General features: G+C 45.5%; 3 protein-coding genes across 3 annotated transcripts; 1 reads left to right on the top strand and 2 right to left on the bottom strand.

Moving 5' to 3' along the window:
* Positions 1 to 18: 18 nt before the first annotated feature.
* LOC137784134 (uncharacterized) lies at positions 19 to 2,637 on the bottom strand. Its single transcript, XM_068574584.1, has 6 exons — positions 2,210 to 2,637; positions 2,009 to 2,123; positions 1,559 to 1,671; positions 1,093 to 1,192; positions 847 to 968; positions 19 to 673 (listed from the first exon to the last, which is right to left on the bottom strand). Exons 1-6 carry the CDS (start codon positions 2,298 to 2,300, stop codon positions 513 to 515), a joined length of 702 nt encoding a protein of 233 aa, XP_068430685.1. The 5' UTR covers positions 2,301 to 2,637; the 3' UTR covers positions 19 to 512.
* Positions 2,638 to 2,922: 285 nt separating this feature from the next.
* Positions 2,923 to 4,918, top strand: rpl28 (ribosomal protein L28). Its single transcript, XM_068574267.1, has 5 exons — positions 2,923 to 3,010; positions 3,470 to 3,557; positions 3,939 to 4,062; positions 4,552 to 4,670; positions 4,780 to 4,918. The coding sequence occupies exons 2-5, from the start codon at positions 3,477 to 3,479 to the stop codon at positions 4,867 to 4,869; spliced, it is 414 nt and encodes a 137-aa protein (XP_068430368.1). The 5' UTR covers positions 2,923 to 3,010; positions 3,470 to 3,476; the 3' UTR covers positions 4,870 to 4,918.
* A 2,490-nt stretch (positions 4,919 to 7,408) lies between these two features.
* Positions 7,409 to 18,834, bottom strand: pdcl (phosducin-like). Its single transcript, XM_068574243.1, has 14 exons — positions 18,671 to 18,834; positions 18,494 to 18,577; positions 17,228 to 17,344; positions 15,587 to 15,727; positions 15,364 to 15,507; positions 14,730 to 14,911; positions 14,423 to 14,506; positions 13,916 to 14,162; positions 13,343 to 13,629; positions 12,615 to 12,762; positions 11,809 to 12,163; positions 9,304 to 9,491; positions 9,000 to 9,181; positions 7,409 to 8,450 (listed from the first exon to the last, which is right to left on the bottom strand). Exons 1-14 carry the CDS (start codon positions 18,675 to 18,677, stop codon positions 7,887 to 7,889), a joined length of 2,730 nt encoding a protein of 909 aa, XP_068430344.1. The 5' UTR covers positions 18,678 to 18,834; the 3' UTR covers positions 7,409 to 7,886.
* Between the last annotated feature and the right edge of the window lie 595 nt (positions 18,835 to 19,429).

The following is a 19,429-nucleotide window of genomic DNA, read 5'->3' on the forward strand; positions in this document are numbered from 1 at the left end:
AAACGCATAGTTCTTTATTTATATATAATCTGCCGTATTTCCTCTAAACAATTCATCAATTTACACTTGCATCATTATGTACAGTACAAAAACTAAATTGTCATAACATGACTGTTGGCAACACTTAAAAACCGTCACTTTGACAGATTTACAAGTAAATCCTTTTTGACTGTAAACATTTTCATCAAGCAACGATGATGATGATGATGATGATGATGTCTTGTGCGGAAGCTGGGCTCCCAGCTGGAGCAACATCGGAGCATAAATGTTGTATAATTGGGACGGTAACAAAGTGAGAACCTATATTTAAATATACATTTTGGCAAACTGGACTTTTCAACTATTTACAGTAAGTTTAGTCAAACTTAGACTTTCCACAGTCCACTCATCAGTGAGTGTAAAACAAAGACAGCTGCTTGAAATTAGAACAATGCATTACTACGATCTCCTCGGAGGGACGGCCAGCTCTTCCCAGCATCATGTTATCTGAGCTCATCAGAGTTCTTAATGTCTTAGTCTGTGTGTAAAATGTTGCTTTGCTCTTCTTGTGCAGTACAGAGAGTTTGATTGGGAGTGTCCAGTGCTGCCTGAGCTTTCTGAACAGCAACCTCCAGCATGGTGGGGTCACTCAGCAGCTGTTGGAGAGCAGCCGGCTCCATCTCCAGCAGCATACCTGCACAAATAGATGCAGCAGAACGGAAGCAAAGTATCATTAGTGTTACCAACACTCAGCCTTTATCCATGTAACAAAGACATAACATAACAAAGATGATAAACTTCTAAAGATATTAGATCTGTAAGAGCGATGATGTTTACAGGGAATGCTCCTGCAGAGTATCAGGTTACCTGTTATATCATTTGCATGAAGTGGATCCAGCTCTTCCACCAGTGAGAAGATCTTCTCTCCGAGCTTCTCTGTGTCGTCAGCGTCTGACGCATCACTGATGTCCGTCTCCTCCAGGCTCAGCCTGAAGGGAGGCAGCAGGAACATTATTTCAAACATTGTTTTGTGTAATTTATAACAAAATAAATCTTTCTTTTTATCTTAGTTCAGTAGATTTCACTTGAAATCAAAAGAAATGAACCACATACTCCTTAAGTGTCTTCATGGCAGATTTCACCTGCTCTTCCAGCAGTTTGGGGTCTGACAGAAGGTTTAAAACGACCTCTTGGTGCTGCTCCAGAAGCATTCCTGTTAATCAACAAATAATTCATGTCACAAAGCAAAAGGTAACAAATATAGTATAGTTCAGTGTGTCATATAAATGGGATTGTAAAAAAAGTAATGGTATATTGTATATCATACTAAAGTATGCATTACATAATAGTTGCTTAAAAAAGTATTTGCATATCAAAATAATAATGAGACTAAAGATTGCACATCCATTCTTGCTGCTCTGGGGGCCTCACGAAGACACAGCAGTGCAATAAATACTGACACTAACATGGCAACATGCTCACAACGACAATGCTAACAACCTGATGTTGCTTCATGTCTGATGGGTATCTTACTGCATAAAGTAGGAGTGTGTCGAGTTACACAGAACTGGTTGCTTACCTGTGATTTTCTGAGAGTGGCCGGTGTTGTAAACGTCCACCAGCTCAAACAGCTGCTCCCCCAAAGAGTCGGAAGACACAGACACGTCATCGTCGTCCTTACGTGGGACTTTGCTGCAAAGAGGTATCGATGACATGTTCATGCACACTTTTAAGGTTTTTTTTAATTTAAAAATGGCACAGCATTAAATTTATGTTAGGACTCTGACACACACACATTCACATCTATCAAGGGTTACCAAAATAATACAAAGCTCTTGTTGTCTTCATGGCTAAACACTCATGAAGACATTTCTTCAGACTATTAAATGATTTTGTCCTGCATTTAAACACTAGCTCACTCCTCTGCTGGGAACACATCTGGATCAGAAAAGAAAACTTATGAGAACCCACAAACTATGCGTATGGTGAAGGGAGATCTGGGTTGGCAACCCTGTGCCCATTGCTGTACCTGGGCTCCTGTGCCAGCTGCAGGGCTCGGAGAGCTTTCTCCACACCTGCGGTCAGCGTGGCTTTGTCCTGCACCATCTGAGTCAGGACAGGACCTGGCAACTCCAGCAGCATGCCTGGGACATACACAGGATTGGGAACTTTGACATAATTTAGTATTATTAAAGTTAAATCAAACAATTTGGCATGCAGTTCACCTCACCTGTGAGTTTCCCAGCATTCTCTTTGTGTTTGGGATAAATCAGAGTGTACAGTTTCTCACCAAGTGTGTCCAGATCTTCTGCTGCATCCATGTTTTCACTTCTCACATGAAGACACTGCTTGCAGGTGCCATGTTACACCATACTGTAACTTTTTAATCAACGGTGTCACAGAAGACTTTGACCTCTTGGCAACTTGTTTTGGTTCACAGCTTCTAATCACATCAACATTCAGACATCATCCACTTGACTTCACAAAATCTGCATCCAAAAATGCTGATTTTACAAAAAAAAGATTAGTTTAATTTAATAAGTGCGTACTCATCTTCACTTGCCCTCATATCATCATCTAAATTATTACTCGTTTTAGAGATAAAACAGCTGAGATTTAAAATGTTTTTTGACGGCTGTCTGTAAACACGAGTCGCGCATTAATGACGTCGGATTTTGACCGAGTACGGTGAAGACGTGTTCCTCCGCCGGGCTTGTGGAAAAGTAGTACTTGATCAAATTACATTTAATATGCTTTGTGCCCTAGTACAAACATAACTATGACTCTAAACGGGATCTTGGTGATTTATTATTTGTGTAAAATCTGATAAAAAATGAGTGTTCGATGGCAAATGCTGCATAACAAAGTATTTGTAGGTGCGCAGTGATTTGTGACAGAGGCTCCGTAAAGCGGTTTCCGGTCTCTCTAGTCCTTTTCCTTCGCTAAAAGGTAACGTGGTCGCCTCGGCCGCTAGTAGCCACTCACTAAACTGTATTTATCTTGTCTTCGCACTTGAATTCAGTCCCAGAAAGTAAGATATTATATGTGTGGTAATATTTATACATCCCATGTGGCATAAAATGTTCCGGAATAATGTAGGAATGGAAAGATACATTAGTGAGCACGATGCCGATGCTAGGCCTCGCCGTGCTCGATCAGCCCGTTAGCTGAGCCGTAGAGCTAACGCTAGCTAACTGTGCTTCAAAGTAACATCTGCGCTGTACTGTCTTGATCTGAGTGCAACAGTTGAAATACACTCAATGTTATATTTCGCAATACTTAACCAATAATTACTCCACTTAGCTGTCGGCTAATTTAAGAATCATTGAATCAAGTGAACACGTTACGTTGATAGTTAGAAATGGTAGCATACAAATGACGCCCGTCAGTTGCCAGTAACTAGCTAATAGTGTGATAAGTACCTCTAGCTTCTTAAAGTTGCTCTCAACCGGGCTATGATTTAAATAACTCTGTCTTGTCTTGTTTCCAGGTTCATCATGTCGGCCCATTTGCAGTGGATGGTCATAAGGAACTGCTCCAGCTTCCTCATCAAGAGGAACGGACAGACCTACAGCACCGTGAGTAACACTGCTTTTACTGCTCAGACCTCATACGAGTCCTAACCAGGACTGAATATGTGGAGCGTGAACACTGGAGGAGAGACTCAATTTGTTGTTTCCAAGAACTCTGTATGAATAGTGACAGCCATTTTTGAGTGTGCTATTGATATACAGTGTGGCCCAGAGCAATGAGGCAGTAGAGGTGTTTTGTGGTTATTACATACATAAGCAAGGCCTACAAACTACTGAGATACAGTACACTAAGTGCTCAATGCAGACCCTGTAGCTTACAGGATATGATGGTACTGGTCATGACTGTGTAATAAATGTGTAATAGTTTGTACTACCATTACAAGCTGTCCATTGGGGTTATCTGACTTGAATGTATTCATGTGACAGGAGCCCAACAACCTGAAGTCCAAGAACTCGTTCCGCTTCAATGGTTTGGTGCACAAGAAGACTGTCGGTGTGCAGCCGGCTGCTGACGGCAAAGGAGTCGTCGTAGTGCTGAAGAAGCGTAAAGGTAAACATTTGACACAATTTCAATCTTCAGACACTTCCTGTGTCTGTAGAACAAGTGATTTATTGCATGAATTAAAACTCATCAGCTGCCTGATGCTCACAGGGTTTTCACCATTTATATTCAAAGTCTGAATGGACATTTTTTTGTGATACCGATGCTTTCTTGAAACAAATGTGCTTATTTACAATGCGTTAAAATAGTTGCTGGTGCACTGAATTGTAGAAACTCCAATAGTAAAATCCATTTTACTGTTTTTAGAACAGTCATGAGCTGAAATTTAAATCATGGCTTTACAATTTCTTTATCTCTGGATTAAGACAACATCAACTGATCTGTAAGGACAAGATGGGGCGCAGATGAGCATTGCACTTTTAAGAAAGACATAAGGATTTATATAACAGACTTCAAGCAGACTCATATAAAACATGTCGGTTGCTTGTAGCTAATGTGGTAACATTGGAACATCTACTTTGTTTTCTTTCTGCACAGGCCAGCACAAACCCGCCAACTCTTACGAGAAGATCACCATCAACAAGAACTCTCGCGCCACGCTCAACAGCGTGAGGCACATCATTAGCAAGAACAAGTACAGGAAGGACCTGCGCATGGTGAGCGTAATCTGTGATGCTAGGCACTGTAATTCTTATCTGTATGATGGCCCTCATTCATTTATAGTTTTAAATTTGAACATGATTTGAGTCTCTCTTGTTTCCCCAGGCTGCCCTGCGTCGTGCCAGTGCCATTCTGAAGAGCCAGAAGCCCGTTGTGGTCAAGAAGAAGCGCGCCAGGACTGCCAAGACGGCATAAACTGATGCACATGATGAATAAATAAAAGTCTTTTGTTCAGAAAAAAACACCACATTGTCCTGTGGATCCTTAAGGCATCTATGGTTTATATATTATAGATGATTGAGCAGTTATTCGGTTTGGTGATGAATCGTGTTATTCCCATGGATATTTTAATATGGATTAAAACATCCATGGGAATAACACCATAGCATCAATAACTTTGACATGTATGCACTTGTCAAACTTATTGATGCTTCTGGGAGAGAGGAAAAGGATTAGGATTATTATAGGATTGTCAGGTTTTTTGTATTTTATGGTCCAGTTTGGAAAAGGAATCTCGCATGAAAATGTAATGCATACAATAAAATAGCTTTGGATCAATTAATGCCTTATGGTGGTCTTCCTTAACCACAGATGGGTCCCCAAGGATAAATTTCTTTTTATATATATTTTACACAAATCCTTGAACTCAGCCCTAAACATTTATTTTCTTTGTTTTTTTATCCAGCATTAGCTTAGAACCCCAGCGGACAGGGAAACAAACAGGACTTGCTTTGATCAGTAACCACTGAGGTGGAAACATTGGATAGATTTTAAAGCAGCCCACTGGCAGCTTTCCACCCACGAGCTTTGGAAAGAAATAACCGGTTGTCCTCTCCCCGTGAGCCTAAGCTGATAAAGTATACGGCAGCAATCATTTCTACAGCGGAGCGCATCGCCCTGACGCAGGAGTGAGACGTGCCTGCGAGAGGGAAGAACATCTGAAGATGTGATGGAGGCTGCGGACGCTCTGCGGGGACTCCGGCCGGTGCTCTTCTTCATGCCTTTAACTCTGCTGGTCCTGCAGAGTCAGAGCTTTGAGCTGCAGGACACGATCCATGCTCTGATAGAGGAGAACATCCACCTCCACGACCAGCTGGAGAACCTCACCCGGGCCTTCAGGGAGCTCAAACGGATGCTCCTTTATCACTCAAATGGTACGCAGTATTTTGTTATTGAAGTAAATGATTTTTTTTTAAATTTACATTCTTCATATATTTTTTTAAATTCTAATTTGTATTCTCCTTTTACACCAGTACACATATTGCATTTGTACATGCAAATACAACAATTACATTTGACTGCAGACAGGATGAATACTGCAGGCCAGCTTGTGATTGTGGGACCTTTGCTGAACTACATATTGCTCTTATGAAATGTGTTTTTAAACGCTCTGCCCTCAAGGTCAGAAGAGCTGCCTGCTTATCCCCCTTCCTCTCATTTCCTGTTGGTGTCCCGTGTGCTCGCTCTAATCCTTTCCACGCTGTCTTCATTCACTCTTTGTTTGACCTCACAGAGAGAACAACTACTCATGCTTCCTGTGTTTTGTGTTCACACAGACCCGCATCACCGCGAACACCGTGAACATGGTGACGACGATTCCCAGCATCTGTGGGACGAATGGGCCGAACACGGTGCGTATCGCGACATGTCGGTCTCCTCAGCCGACTGAAACACTTCAAAGCTTCCAGCCGATGTACTGCAGGACAAGTTGCAGCCTTGGTTGGCATTGATTTCATGCCGTGTTGGATGCAGTCAGGCTTACGGGTCATTCAGCACCAGAGGGATAATGAAGTGAAATGCAAATCTACTCTCTAGCAGCGCAACATATTATGTTGCACACAAATTGGAGGTCAAAGGGTCAACGCCACTTTAACCTCCCACGATGATGGTGTGACAGTATTTCTCCTTTCCACGCAGGCGTCAGTGCAGACACCCATCTTCTGTTGGAGCATGCCTTTTGTGGACAAGACCTGCACGACTCGGCCGCTTCCCTCCGTGAAGAATCGAGCCTCCTGCTGCTGACGGCGCTCTGCCTCACGCTGCTGCTGCTGAGACACGTCTAGGCTCCGTCCCGCCAAAGAGCTGCACAGAACTCCATTGTTTATGACAAAGTTATTCTATTGTGTCAATGGGGCCAACTCCAAAGGATGCTGTAATGATTGAGCCGTGAGTTTGGATGTGATGTGATTAGCTCTAACCGAGCAGAGTGATTATTGAGTGGAAAGGTTTGACCTCTCTGTGTTGGATGCATTTCCTCTGATGACTCCAGTGAAGCGGGAAGCAGCGCGTTGACGCCGGCGTCGCAGCACGAGGACGCTGAACGCACAACCTGCTGACCCCTTGAATGACTTCTTTGTGCTCATGTGGAACCACGTCGTTGTTATAGCGACGCTAGGATTGTCATTACAAAAGATTACTTCTATAACAACTTGTTTTCTTCTTTTTGTTATCCCTTAAGCTGTGAACACTGGTACACATTGAGCGGTTTGGATTCCTTGAGAAATAATCTTGGACACAGTTTTCCACAGGAAAAGCAGGTGGAACTAATATTAATGCTGCTCTGCTCCTGACAACATGAATTACATGTTTAACACCGTTACCTGAAACTACTTCTGTCCTTCAAGATGAACTCAGCAGCCTGATGCGTTTAATATTTATTTACTATGGCCAACTGAATGAAAGATAATATTCTAGTTCATTTGTGACTGATTAATAAATAAAACACTCAACAGCACTGAGTCCAAACGTGTTTATTCTCCTCCCTATTTCAATTGGTACAGCACATACAAAAGTTATAAAATTAACTAAGATTCAGTTTGTTTTCTACAGATTGAAACATATTTAATACAACGAAACAAAACAGGGAATGTGTTTCAAAACAATGAATAAATAATCGACATTCACAGCTCAAACAAAACATTGAAGCTAACATTACATCATTCTCACTGTGTACAACAAGTCATCGATTCAAATAATGGCAAAAATGTGCTTTTATTAATGATAACTTATTTTTACCATGGATTGATGTCATGAGGAAACCTTTCGGCCGTGATGTCGTGTTCTGCTTCACCGCTGGCCGTACGAGCAGCAACCTCGTCACCCCGGCTCCATCTGCCATCACTCGAGGCTCCACCTACATACAAGTCGTCTACAGCCCATGCAGAGTGTCAACACGTTTCAGAAGCAAATCATTCACGGACGCTCTAGAGGCTCTAGTCTATATCAAGGTCAGAGTCATCGTCGCTCACGACGGTCTGTACGATGGATCCGTTGCGAACCGTCTTGGAGACGACGGCGGTCTTGTCGGGCAGCAGGCCGTACTCCTGCAGCAGGGCCTCCACGTCCACGGCGAAGAAGTCCTCGCCGAGCTGGTCCGTCACCCGCACGAAGTTGCCGATCAGCTCGCTGGCTTTGTACACCAGCAGAGCGGGCAGAGCGCTGTCTCTGAACAGAGCGCTGGTGCTGATGGCCGAGCTGCGCACGCTGCAGAATTTGACCAGCGGGTACTCTTGAGCCAGACACATCAGGCTGCCGCTCATGCTCTCGCAGCCCGGGATGTCGGACTCGTAGATGTGGATCATGACCAGCGTGCTCTTGTCCTCCTCGTCCAGAGCCTCCAGGAAGTCCTCGCCGCCGCTGAGCTCACAGACCCGCGCGAAGCGCTTGCCGCTGCAGAGCTGACGCCGCATCTCCTCGATGCGCTGAAGACGGTAATGCTGGAGGAAGTCTTCGTCATCCTCCTCTTCCTGGAGCATGTTGTACTCTTGCATGGTCATCTGTGAGGCAGACGAAGAAGAGAACACATTGTTACAAGCTGATGAACAGTTATTAAAAGGAACTGTTGGACAGTCGGTGAAATATGCTTTCTGGTGGAGAATGACATCAGAAGATTGAAACTGTTCGAACGTCTGTTCTGTAAAAATGACTACAAAGAGCAGATGGCTAGATTAGCTTAGCACAAAGACTCGAAATGGAGGAAAACAGTTCGCCTGGCTCTCTCCAAAGGTAACAAAATGCACCAGAATCTCACCAACTAACACATTATCGAATATTGTTTGGTTTTACTCATCTGAACAAAAAGCCTATCTGTAATTAGACTGTCAGAAATTAGAGGATGGAGCCGCAGGGTTTCCACTATTCTAATTAGGTCGTATTTAATTTATATCATGACTGAATTTAGCCTTTTCCCACCGCGAGTGTCCTGTTAGGGAGTGTGGCACAGTTTCAAGAGTGAGTCACCGATGCCGGGTCGGAGTGAGGAACACAAGACATTTAAAAGCATTTCTTTTTTTCCCATGTCGATAGTTTGCCCTCATACTACTTACTTTGCCTTTGATTTTCTCCTGAAGCGCTTTCTGCTTCTCTTTGTCTTTTTCCAGGTCGAGGTCAGAGCGGCAGGTCATGGACAGCTTCTTGATCAGTCTTTCCATCTCTTTCTTCTGCTCTTGTTTCTGCTCCACCTCCAGCTGCTTGTACTTCCTCCAGTCATTGATGACCCCCTTTGGTCCTGAGAGAAAAGACAGTTTTACCATCATTGTAATTCCTTCACAAATGTTCACACAGCCGTCTTATTTGGGCAGTACTTCTTGGTGTGTGTGTGTGTGTGTGTGTGTGTGTGTGTGTTAGTACCTGTGTTGACAGCACTTCCATCGGCGCTGTAGTCTATTTCAGGCTCGCCAACGTTGCCGTCCCGGATGGTCTTTTTCTCCCCATCCTCATCTTCGTTGTCGCTGCCTTCATCCTCACTGCTGCTGTAGTAGTACTGCAGCTTCTCGCCCAGGATTTTGTCATCCAGAGTCGTCATGACAAAGGCTAACCTGATGGTGGACGTGTTTAATCTGTTAGATAGGGCACTAATGCAACTCTCTAACACAACACAACACGACACTTAAGTAGTTCATACGAGGAGTCGTCTGTTTATTCTTCGTATTACCTCGACTCATGAGCTCATACTTCATCTTCATACTGCAAGCAGAGGACAGTCTGTAAAATTCCTAGATTATATTTGAATAACAAAGGATGTCTCCATTTTGTTAAGTAATTTGACTCATAATTTGCCTGAGCTGCAGCTGACAAACCTGCTTTATCTTTAACCCCTCATAGATGAGACCTCTGCAGATAAACAACTGTGATAATGTCACACAATAGTATTGTGCCAGTGGAGCATAATAACCCAGATTGACAGCCATCCAAGCTGTCATAGTTCAGACAGAAAGGGTTTATGTCAAAAAAATAGGGCAACTGCATTATACATAGCTTAAGCAATGTGTGTCAACACAACCTTTAATGATGCACCGAGTCGTGTGTAAAGCAGCATAATGTGCACAGATGGAGACAGAGAGAGACACCCCCTCTCCTTTTAACAGTGGTAGGGAAGCAAAAACGGTAGAAAAATAATAGTATGTCTCGCTAACATTACAGCACTTTGGTTTGATAGTGTTGATGCTAATAAAATGTATTAACGTCAACAGAGAAGGAGCGAAGGCCTGCAGCTAACACCGAGCTAACGTCAACTGCTAGCTAAATTGAATCCATGGCGATGTGACAGCGACGATGGCCGTTATTAGATCAGAAAGCTATCGTCGGCCAGTTTAAGGCCGTTTCTGCAGTTTCCTAAAGTATATCGACGCTCCTGTAAAGAGGATAAGAGACAATCTCATAATCTTGTTTGAGAAAGTGAGCTAGCTAGCGATTCTTGCACTGACTTACTGCGACAACCAGTACACGTTAGCTAGCCGAGTGTAGATTACATCAGTCTCTCCAACATCATACACCGCTACAAAAACATATTAATGTCCTTTACTTATCTTACCGTAATTGTATAACCAGCTAAAGGTAGTCAAATATCTCCAACTCCTCCAAACTCACTCCTACTAATCTTGTAGCTGCCGCAAACCGCTCCTGAGTATGATGCCTTCATGGATATCGAAAATGTAGTAATTTGGAAAAGCGAGCGCAAAGAGAACCAACATGACGTGTTGCAGTTTAAACTACATTTATGATGTGGCCATAACAGGAAACATTGATTAGAATCACTCAATCTGTGATGTTTGTTACAACTTTTTACGCACATTTATTGCCCTAAATACGCTTATTAAACCTTTTTTGTTGTTAGAATCAAACATCTTAACCACATCATAGGCATTCAAAATAGCTAAACTGCAGAGTAAATTACAGCATTATTTTCATCTAAATTTGTATTTCAAAGTTTGGAGTGTGGTAACCGTGCAGTAAAGTTAGATTTTACAGAGCAACATTAAAGGCAACACGGTACCACGGTTAATCCGGGTTCCGCCCTGATGAAGGAAATGCAGGAAATTGCTGGAATTATTATGTAGTTTCTAGTTTCACCACTAGAGGGCAATCTGACAATGAAGTGTGACAGAGTATTTATCCTAATATTACTTCTGCTGGCAGGCTCACCAACATTGTCAGGATTAAAAAGTACCACGATATAATAATAATTATAATAATGGAATTATAGTTTCACTAAAAAATCCAAATTATCTAAAAATAAAAAATGTGATTTTCTGTTTGGTCTGGTATGAATAATCTTATACGTATCCTAATTTACCTAAATGTTCAAAGCCAACAGTTACCCGTGCTTCGATATGTGTTTTAAAACGTTGCTGTGCATGTTGTTCATTGATAAAACAACATGAGGTGTCTCTTCCTTGTGTTTCCTTCATTGTTCAGTCTCAAGCCAAAAAAACAGGATTTACAAGAAGCAGTGAGACATGAAAGTGACAATAGTGAGTCATGAGAAGCTCATATTAATGAATAGTAAAAACAAACATTTTAATTACTACCAATTTAAATGAACGGACAATAATCTGATTTGTATCTATAGTTTTATTTCAAGGAATGTCTCTATAATTTGTCTTTAAATAAACCCACAAACAATATATACCGTTATTGCTGGACAGTGTGAACATGACGTCGTCTTCAGACTCAAAGCATTTAACAGAAACTCATGTTCTCTCATGTTCTCACACTAAGCTCCCGTAGTCCCGTATGATTCTCCAGTGACATTCAAACAAACATTGCTGCACATTCTCTACACAAACATCTTTTTTCTTGGCAGCAGCCTCTTTTACCTAAACATCTTAAACCATAACCTCCTGGTGTTCGAGTCAGAGCTCGTCTGTCCTCGTTTTACTGTCGTCATCCTTCAACTGCTCCTCTGTCGGTACTCTGAACGCCACGTAAGGACACGTCCTGGTGTTCAGACAGACCAGTTTCTTCAGCGTGGCAGAGTTCACGATGTCAAAGCCGACTTGGCCCCCAAAGGTGCTGGGCTTCCAGTAAAGCGGAGAACAAATAGGGTTTCCCATGAGGCCTTTCAGGGAGAAGGGGGCGCCCATCTCCACCATGCTCTCTCCAAAAATGCTCCCCTCGCGGGTTCTCTCCAGCAGCAGGCCGGGGTAAAACTCAAGAGCATCAATATCACCGTAGAATTCTTCAAGCTCACGGGCGATCTCCTCATTATCTGCAAATGGCAAACACATTAGTTGCATAATTAATACAATAATCTACAACACAATGCACGATCTATAACGTTGCAGCCGTGCAGCTCTTTGATGGAAAGGAAGGAGAACGTGTGCTCGGCTTTTCTCACAGAGTTGTAAAAGTGAAACAGCACACGCTTCAGAGGTTGCGTGGTGCACGCGCGTGATGCGGTGCCCGCGCGTGATGCGGTGCCCGCGCGTGATGCGGTGCCCGCGCGTGATGCGGTGCACGCGCGTGATGCGGTGCACGCGCGTGATGCGGTGCACGCGCGTGATGCGGTGCCCGCGCGTGATGCGGTGCCCGCGCGTGATGCGGTGCACGCGCGTGATGCGGTGCCCGCGCGTGATGCGGTGCACGCGCGTGATGCGGTGCCCGCGCGTGATGCGGTGCACGCGCGTGACGCGGTGCACGCGCAGAGCTGCTTCCCTCACCAGTGAACTCTGTGAAGGACGCGTACGGCTTGAGGTTGAAGCGCTTCCTGTACTCGTTGAAGGGCTGCACGCGCAGTTTGCGAGACTCCTTGATGGTCTGCACAGACACTCGGGTCACGACGCCGTTGATGTTGAAGCCACCGCCGATCTGGAGGACAAAGATTTAATAAAGGAAAAGGTCATATTTAAAATACTGTATTCCCGTGTTGGTCATCAGTAAAGAGTGCAGATCGTGTGCACGTGACGAGGTTGTGTTGACATTTCAAAAGAGTCATAAAAAGTAATGATCGATCCACCAGTGTCGCGTTCCTGCCATTAAAAGAAAAGCAATGCGATAAAAAGTCATAATTATGAGATATAAATTCATTATTATGAGATAAAAAAGTTTTTTGCAGCTTTCTATCTCAGAGTTATGACTTTTTATTTCCTCTGTGAATGTTTTACTGGTGGATATGGGCTTACAGAATTTCTGGTAAGTGGCCATCAGCCTAAAAAACACCTGAAGATGAACTCAGTTCTCACTTTTCATCCTTTACAGGACACAAATCCAGCGAAACAGGAAGACGTGAAGTGTGAATGCCAAAAACTACGTTTTGGATATTTGGAGTTAATAATACTGTCGATTACATCCAACGTCCTCACTCATTAGGATTCAGTTAGAACTATGTGAACTTCTAAACACCACACACAACAATGTTTGTTGCTGCATGCGTCAGAGGTTTCCTCACCTGGCCGGCAGCCTGCAGAGAGAAAGCCTTCACCAGGTTCTCGATGCCGTAGTGCGTGAGCACGGTGTTGTTGAACACAAACTGCTTGTACGAGAGTTCGTCTCCATCGATCAGGAAGCTCTCGGGCATCAGCGGGTGCCAGTGGTACAGCAGGCTGAACTCCAGAGCGATGCGGTTCCCGTACTGGAAGTTGGAGTTAAACAGCAGCGAGGGATCGAATTTCAGCTGCAGCAGGTATCCACTGAGCTGCTGCACGTACTCCTCGATCACGATCTTTATGGTCTCACCTGAGGGGAAGGTGCAGAGACAACAAGAGGGCATCTGAATGAAAGCACCGACCCGACACGACACGATGGAACAGGTTCAAACAAAAGCTGACTCAATAACAACATTAATTATCTACGAGCGTGTGCAGGGGTTGTTGTCTCGCGCTGTGTTTTAAAAGTAGAGCAGCGCTACACAAACTTAACAGGATAAAACCATAAACGCGTTAAAGAAATAGTTCAACGTTTTAATAACAGTCGAGGAGAAGGATGAGTTCAAAGTATCCCGACGAACGTCTGTGGAGCTCACCGATGATGACGAAGCGCGCGGTCTGGAACAGCTGCTCGTCGTCCCAGGTGGGATGCTCCGCCTTCAGGACGTCGCACACCCGGTTGTGCTCCCGCAGCCAGAGCGTGGCGTACATCCCCAAACCCGGGAGCAGTCCAAACACTTCCTGACCGATGGCCATCTGAGCCTCAGGAGGAACGCCGGAGGGGTAGCTCATCTTCACGGGGGCGTCGGCCACCGAGGGAGGAAACATCTGTCCGTCAACCAGCTGACGAGAAAAGAGAGAAAAGATGAGCGTCTGTCCCTCGCCACGTCATCGGACAGCGAGGCGCGGTCCGTGTTCACGCAGCAACAAGCTGAAGGCTCAGTTACTGACGTTGAGGCCAACGCAGGCAGATTAAAGGCAATTATGAAGCATCAACAGCCCGGTGACGAGTGGTGGTTTGACTTTGCTCTTAGGATGGAAAGTATCTGTTCTTGAGCAACACGGTGAGAGACATCCTGCTGCTGCTGCTTTCGCTCCTTCACCTGATACTTGAGTTTTCCGTCCTGGTGAAGCCGGAGCTCCAGCTGGCGCTCCAGGTTGTCTCCGTACACGTGGCCGGCGTCCACCTGGAGGCGCCGCCGGGGGAGGAAACACACGGACGGGAGACAGGAAGAGGAAACGCATGAGTCAAAGCAAAGTCTCATGGAAGCCAACTCCTGTTTTTCTATCCAGTCAATACTCAAACACACAAAACCAACTCCAACAGAACCTGCCGGTCGTACTAAAACACAGCAGAGCGCTTTTCAAATAAGGTTCATTCCCACGGACAGAAGCTGTAAGTGGACGGACCCCGTGCGCCAGAGCCTTGGTGAAGCCCGCGCCCATGCGGTTGTAGGTCTTGAAGAACTGGTGCGTGAAGTGCTGAGCGAAGAAGGCGAACATGAGGTTGGAGCCCTGCGGGTCGGGCCTGAACGTCCTTCTCTTCAGCAGCCGCTCCACCAGCAGCTCAGGGTCAGGCAGCCCGGCCTCGCCTGCACAGGAGCACCACGGCGTCACGCAGCACACACACACACACACACACACACACACACACACACACACACACACGGCAGTCACAACACTGCAGGAGTGCGTCTGTGAAAACATCCTGATACAGTGAACTCGTCTGAAGGCCGGCGAGCCGCTCGCACGTCAGCGCTCCGCCTTCACGCTTCGTGCAGCGACACGTCGGCTTCATTTAAGCTGCTCCAGTTTAGGACTCCAGTTTTTCTATTTCTTACATTTTTGGAAGTAATAACTTTAAAACAATCGCTTGTAAAACACAGAGAGCACTAACTTATGATACCAACGTAGTTGCTTCCCTTCTGCTATTGTCAGAGCGTTGGATGAATATATTACAGGAGCGGGAGTATCGGAGTGTTTTTAATACCGATGCCAGCACTGGGGTTCGGTACAGATAGTGAAACATGAACGAGAGGCTGACCTTTGACCCCCAGAGGCGTGGGGCAGTCCTTGGGCACCGGGGGCAGAATCCGGGTGTAGTAGCTCAGGTTGTAGTAGGACTCCCAGCTCAGGTAGTCGTACTTGGAGTTGTAGGTCGGAGGGCTGGGTATCAGGTTGGACCTCACTGTTGAATTAAACAGGTTACTGGACACTTTGGCGCCGCGACGTCACTGAATGGATTAAATAAGCAACGGAGTCTGGACCTGTGAGGACCATCCGCATGAGGACGTCCCGCAGGAAGGTGTGGTTGATGAGGTCCCAGAGCCAGGTGAAGTGGGTGAGGATGAAGTGCTGCACATCTGGACTGGGCTTCAGGTACTGATGCACGCTGGACCAGAAGTCCGCTGAGGACAAAAAAAACTTAACTTAACAAAATTGTAACTGCAGTGCAGCCCGGAAATAAAACCCCTGGAGCGTATTAAAGTCAATAAATCACAGTCCAAGAGACGACTCATCCAGCTGACAGCATTGCTTCCTGGTGGATCGCTCAGCCGGTCAGAGGATGAAGTGGTGAGGGATCCTCAGAGATGTTTGAGCTTCCTGTCGGCCGGCAGGATGACTGGAAGGTCTCAACGGTCTGAGCTGATTGAACCTTTTCTTTTAGAGGATGCTCCATTAAATCAGCATCATATGATGAAGGTCCTGCTTCATTCCTTCATCCTAACATCTTCATTTTCATCTCTTAGCTCTGTGTTTGGTCAACAACTATCACAGCTAACTAGCTTCGCGGCTAACTAGCTCCACTGTGTACAGCAGCTAGTAAACCAAAGTGTTTGAAACCTTTTCCCAGTGTTGCTCGTTCCTTCTCTTTCCAGCAGCCATCACCCACTCGAGAGAGAAGAAGCCACGCTCACTGAACCAAAGCTGAGCGTGATGTAACCGCAGCGCTGTCATCCAAACACATCGCCTCTGATTATGGACCTCAATATGAGAAGGTCCTTGTTGATGTGAAGCAGAGCGGAGACGAGAGAGAGTAGATGTCAGAGTAGATGTCAGAGTAGAAGTTAGAGTAGATGTTAGTGTAGAAGTTAGTGTAGAAGTTAGAGTAGATGTTAGAGTAGATGTTAGAGTAGATGTCAGAGTAGATGTCAGAGTAGATGTCAGAGTAGATGTCAGAGTAGATGTTAGAGTAGAAGTTAGAGTAGAAGTTAGAGTAGATGTTAGAGTAGATGTCAGAGTAGATGTCAGAGTAGAAGTTAGAGTAGATGTTAGAGTAGATGTCAGAGTAGAAGTTAGAGTAGATGTTAGAGTAGATGTTAGAGTAGATGTCAGAGTAGAAGTTAGAGTAGAAGTTAGAGTAGAAGTTAGAGTAGAAGTTAGAGTAGATGTTAGAGTAGATGTTAGAGTAGATGTTAGAGTAGATGTCAGAGTAGAAGTTAGAGTAGAAGTTAGAGTAGATGTTAGAGTAGAAGTTGGTCGTTATAGAGATAGAAAGCTGCTCTGCTCCAGCTGCTCTCTCTCTGGCCGTCGCTCTTGTTTCTGTTTTGTTTCCAAATATTTGGGTCTAGACAAGAAATCCAAACTCTGTGGGCTCGAGGCGAAGTTCCCTGTTTCCTGATTAAACAACAAGGAGACTAGAGCAACCTTTCCTCTCGTGTCCAAAGGAATGACAGAGTATATTACACGAGGAGGACATGAGGAAATGAGGAGGAGATGAGGACATGAGGACATGAGGAGGAGACGAGGAGGAGATGAGGACATGAGGAGATGAGGAGGACATGAGGAGATGAGGAGGAGACGAGGAGGAGAGGAGGACATGAGGAGGACATGAGGAAACGAGGAGATGAGGAGGAGACGAGGAGGAGAGGAGGACATGAGGAGATGAGGACATGAGGAGGACTCACGGACGGTGCAGTTGTCTCCGCTGTAGCCGGTCCGGGTGCAGTCACACTCGTACTCGTCCTCCCCGTACCGGACGCACACACCCAGGTGCTGACAGGGGAAGTGACAGCACGGGTTCACTGTGGAGGGAAAGCACAAAGAAGACTCTTGTCAGACACGCAGAGGAACACATGACGGCAGGTGATGAAGGACATTGTGACATTAAATATTGACTCGCTCATGCACAAAACATGCGTCTTAACACACCTCACCCCGGCTGTCTCCACACAGGAAGTCTCACTTGTAATAATATAAAACATCTTCCATCAAAGTGTCGCTTTAATTCCTGCTCTCAATGCAGAACTTGTTTTCAGACATTCAATTCAAAACATTCGGTATCTTGAACGAGGATAAAGAAGAAGTCCTGAGAGACATGCACTTCAGCTGCAGGGAGGTGAAGGAGGTGATGTCATACTTGGAAAGACTCCTCATAACTCGTTTTCCTACACACAGAAACAGGGAGAGCGGGTCTGTGGATGTGGGACATTAAATCCAACATGTTGGCAGATGGAACATGCCTCTCTGCCCACGCAGACCCGTCCTCTCTGTCCAAACAGAGAAGCAGCAGATCAGCAGGTCTCATCTGCTGCTGTGTAAACCTCGCTGACACCATCTGATCTCACGATACAGATCCAACATCCAGGAAGCTGGAAGTCATCCGGAGAGCCGTGTTGGAGGCGAGGTATCAGGAGTCGGTGAAACTGTTTGTTCTCATGTGAGAGCAGATAGCGCTGGCCTCGGGGCACGAGGCATATTGTGTTTTACGAGTGGGAGTTGCCCTGACAGGTCACACCACATGTTTGGATACAGGTCAGACCCTGCAGGGAATACACACATCCAATTACATCCATTACCTTTGTTGCTACTAAATAAATAGTCTCACTGCATTGATTCGATGCACAAAGAGGCCTCGCTGCGATAAGGAGTCAAACATAAGAAGATGAGATAAAGTTTTTTGGCAGAGCTACTTGTGTGACAGAGCTCGCTGGAGCTGGTGGATCGTGTTTGGGGCCTGCTCGGGCCTGCCTTTGTGACCAGACGTAACGGAATGTCTGCAAGCTTCACGGAGCTGAACCGAGAGGTCTGATGATCTGATAACACACCGGGAGAAAGAAAACTCTGCATTTGAACATGTGTGAGCTCCTGCGAGAGCAGCAAACACTCAGACCAACATGTGGGACAGTGTAATACACACCAAGAACACACAAGCACGTTGACCTCTCACCTACCTGAGTCGGAGGTAACCTCATCACCCCGGCATGCGGGCTCCCACAGCAGCACCAGCAGCGCGCACACGGGTCCCAGGACAGGAGCTTCACCGGAAACAAAAAGAAAAATCACTTTCTGTGTGGTTGTTCTTCAGGGACAGAAAGATCAGACACACAGCGAGCGAGCGGCACACTCACATCTCATGTCAGCAGCCTCGGGTCAGGAGAATGGCATGCCAACTCCCGAAAACTGTGAGAAAAGTATATCCGCCCGGAGAGGAGGAGGAGGAGGAGAAGAAGAGGAGGAGGAGAAGAAGAGGAGGAGGAGAAAGAGGAGATCCCGCCGTGGACACAAGCAGACCGGCGGTCCAACAGGTTGGGTCCTGTGTGAGAGCTGCAGCGCATTGCGCCTTCACCTGCAAAGGAGCGGCGGCTTCAGGGAGCCGCGCCGCTGCACCGCCCCCTGCTGGCGGCCGCGCGCCACTGCAGCGCGCGCACGCCCCTCCCTCTCGTCTGCAGGTGTTCTCCAGTGCGGGTCCGTGCACCCCTTGAGGTAAAAAAATAACATATTTAACAATAGCATAAATATTCAACAATGTAAGAGTAAGTTCTGCAACTGAATTGTATATATTTTGCATTAGATGAGGCACTGATGGCACAGCGCTGTGTATTACGTTACATTCAAGCAAAAAATGCTTTTTGCTGGTACTTGGCTGAAAAAAATCTTCCACAGGTACACCACTAGAAAAAGGTTGAGAGCCACTGGTCCAATGAACCTTTTTAAAAAGTCATATTAATAATATTATAATTGTTGGATATTCGCCGACACGGTGGGATGTGATGAAAACAAAGCTCCTACAAGCGTTTCCTTTTTGGAGCAGACGTGTTCTTCAGCTCCACAGGACACATTTCAACATGTCATAGTGGGAAAAATATTAATGCAATTAATTTAAGATG

Source organism: Clinocottus analis, unplaced genomic scaffold (genome assembly GCF_023055335.1).
Source record: "Clinocottus analis isolate CAN_PGR_092001 unplaced genomic scaffold, fCliAna1.0.p SCAF_13, whole genome shotgun sequence".
Taxonomy (NCBI): Eukaryota; Metazoa; Chordata; class Actinopteri; order Perciformes; family Cottidae; genus Clinocottus; species Clinocottus analis.

What these genes read in the sequence shown, in the direction of transcription:
- rpl28 (XM_068574267.1), top strand. Translation starts at nt 3,477, where the DNA reads ATGTCGGCCCATTTGCAGTGGATGGTCATAAGGAACTGCTCCAGCTTC. An exon ending in ACGGACAGACCTACAGCACC is followed by an intron (nt 3,558 to 3,938) that starts GTGAGTAACACT and finishes TTCATGTGACAG; the next exon opens with GAGCCCAACAACCTGAAGTC. An exon ending in AGTGCTGAAGAAGCGTAAAG is followed by an intron (nt 4,063 to 4,551) that starts GTAAACATTTGA and finishes CTTTCTGCACAG; the next exon opens with GCCAGCACAAACCCGCCAAC.
- pdcl (XM_068574243.1), bottom strand. An exon ending in CACGCCTCTGGGGGTCAAAG is followed by an intron (nt 14,912 to 15,363) that starts GTCAGCCTCTCG and finishes GCTCCTGTGCAG; the next exon opens with GCGAGGCCGGGCTGCCTGAC. An exon ending in TGGAAGTGCTGTCAACACAG is followed by an intron (nt 9,182 to 9,303) that starts GTACTAACACAC and finishes CTTTTCTCTCAG; the next exon opens with GACCAAAGGGGGTCATCAAT.
- LOC137784134 (XM_068574584.1), bottom strand. Translation starts at nt 2,300, where the DNA reads ATGGATGCAGCAGAAGATCTGGACACACTTGGTGAGAAACTGTACACT. An exon ending in CAGCTGGCACAGGAGCCCAG is followed by an intron (nt 1,672 to 2,008) that starts GTACAGCAATGG and finishes ACCTCTTTGCAG; the next exon opens with CAAAGTCCCACGTAAGGACG. An exon ending in CCACTCTCAGAAAATCACAG is followed by an intron (nt 1,193 to 1,558) that starts GTAAGCAACCAG and finishes GTTGATTAACAG; the next exon opens with GAATGCTTCTGGAGCAGCAC.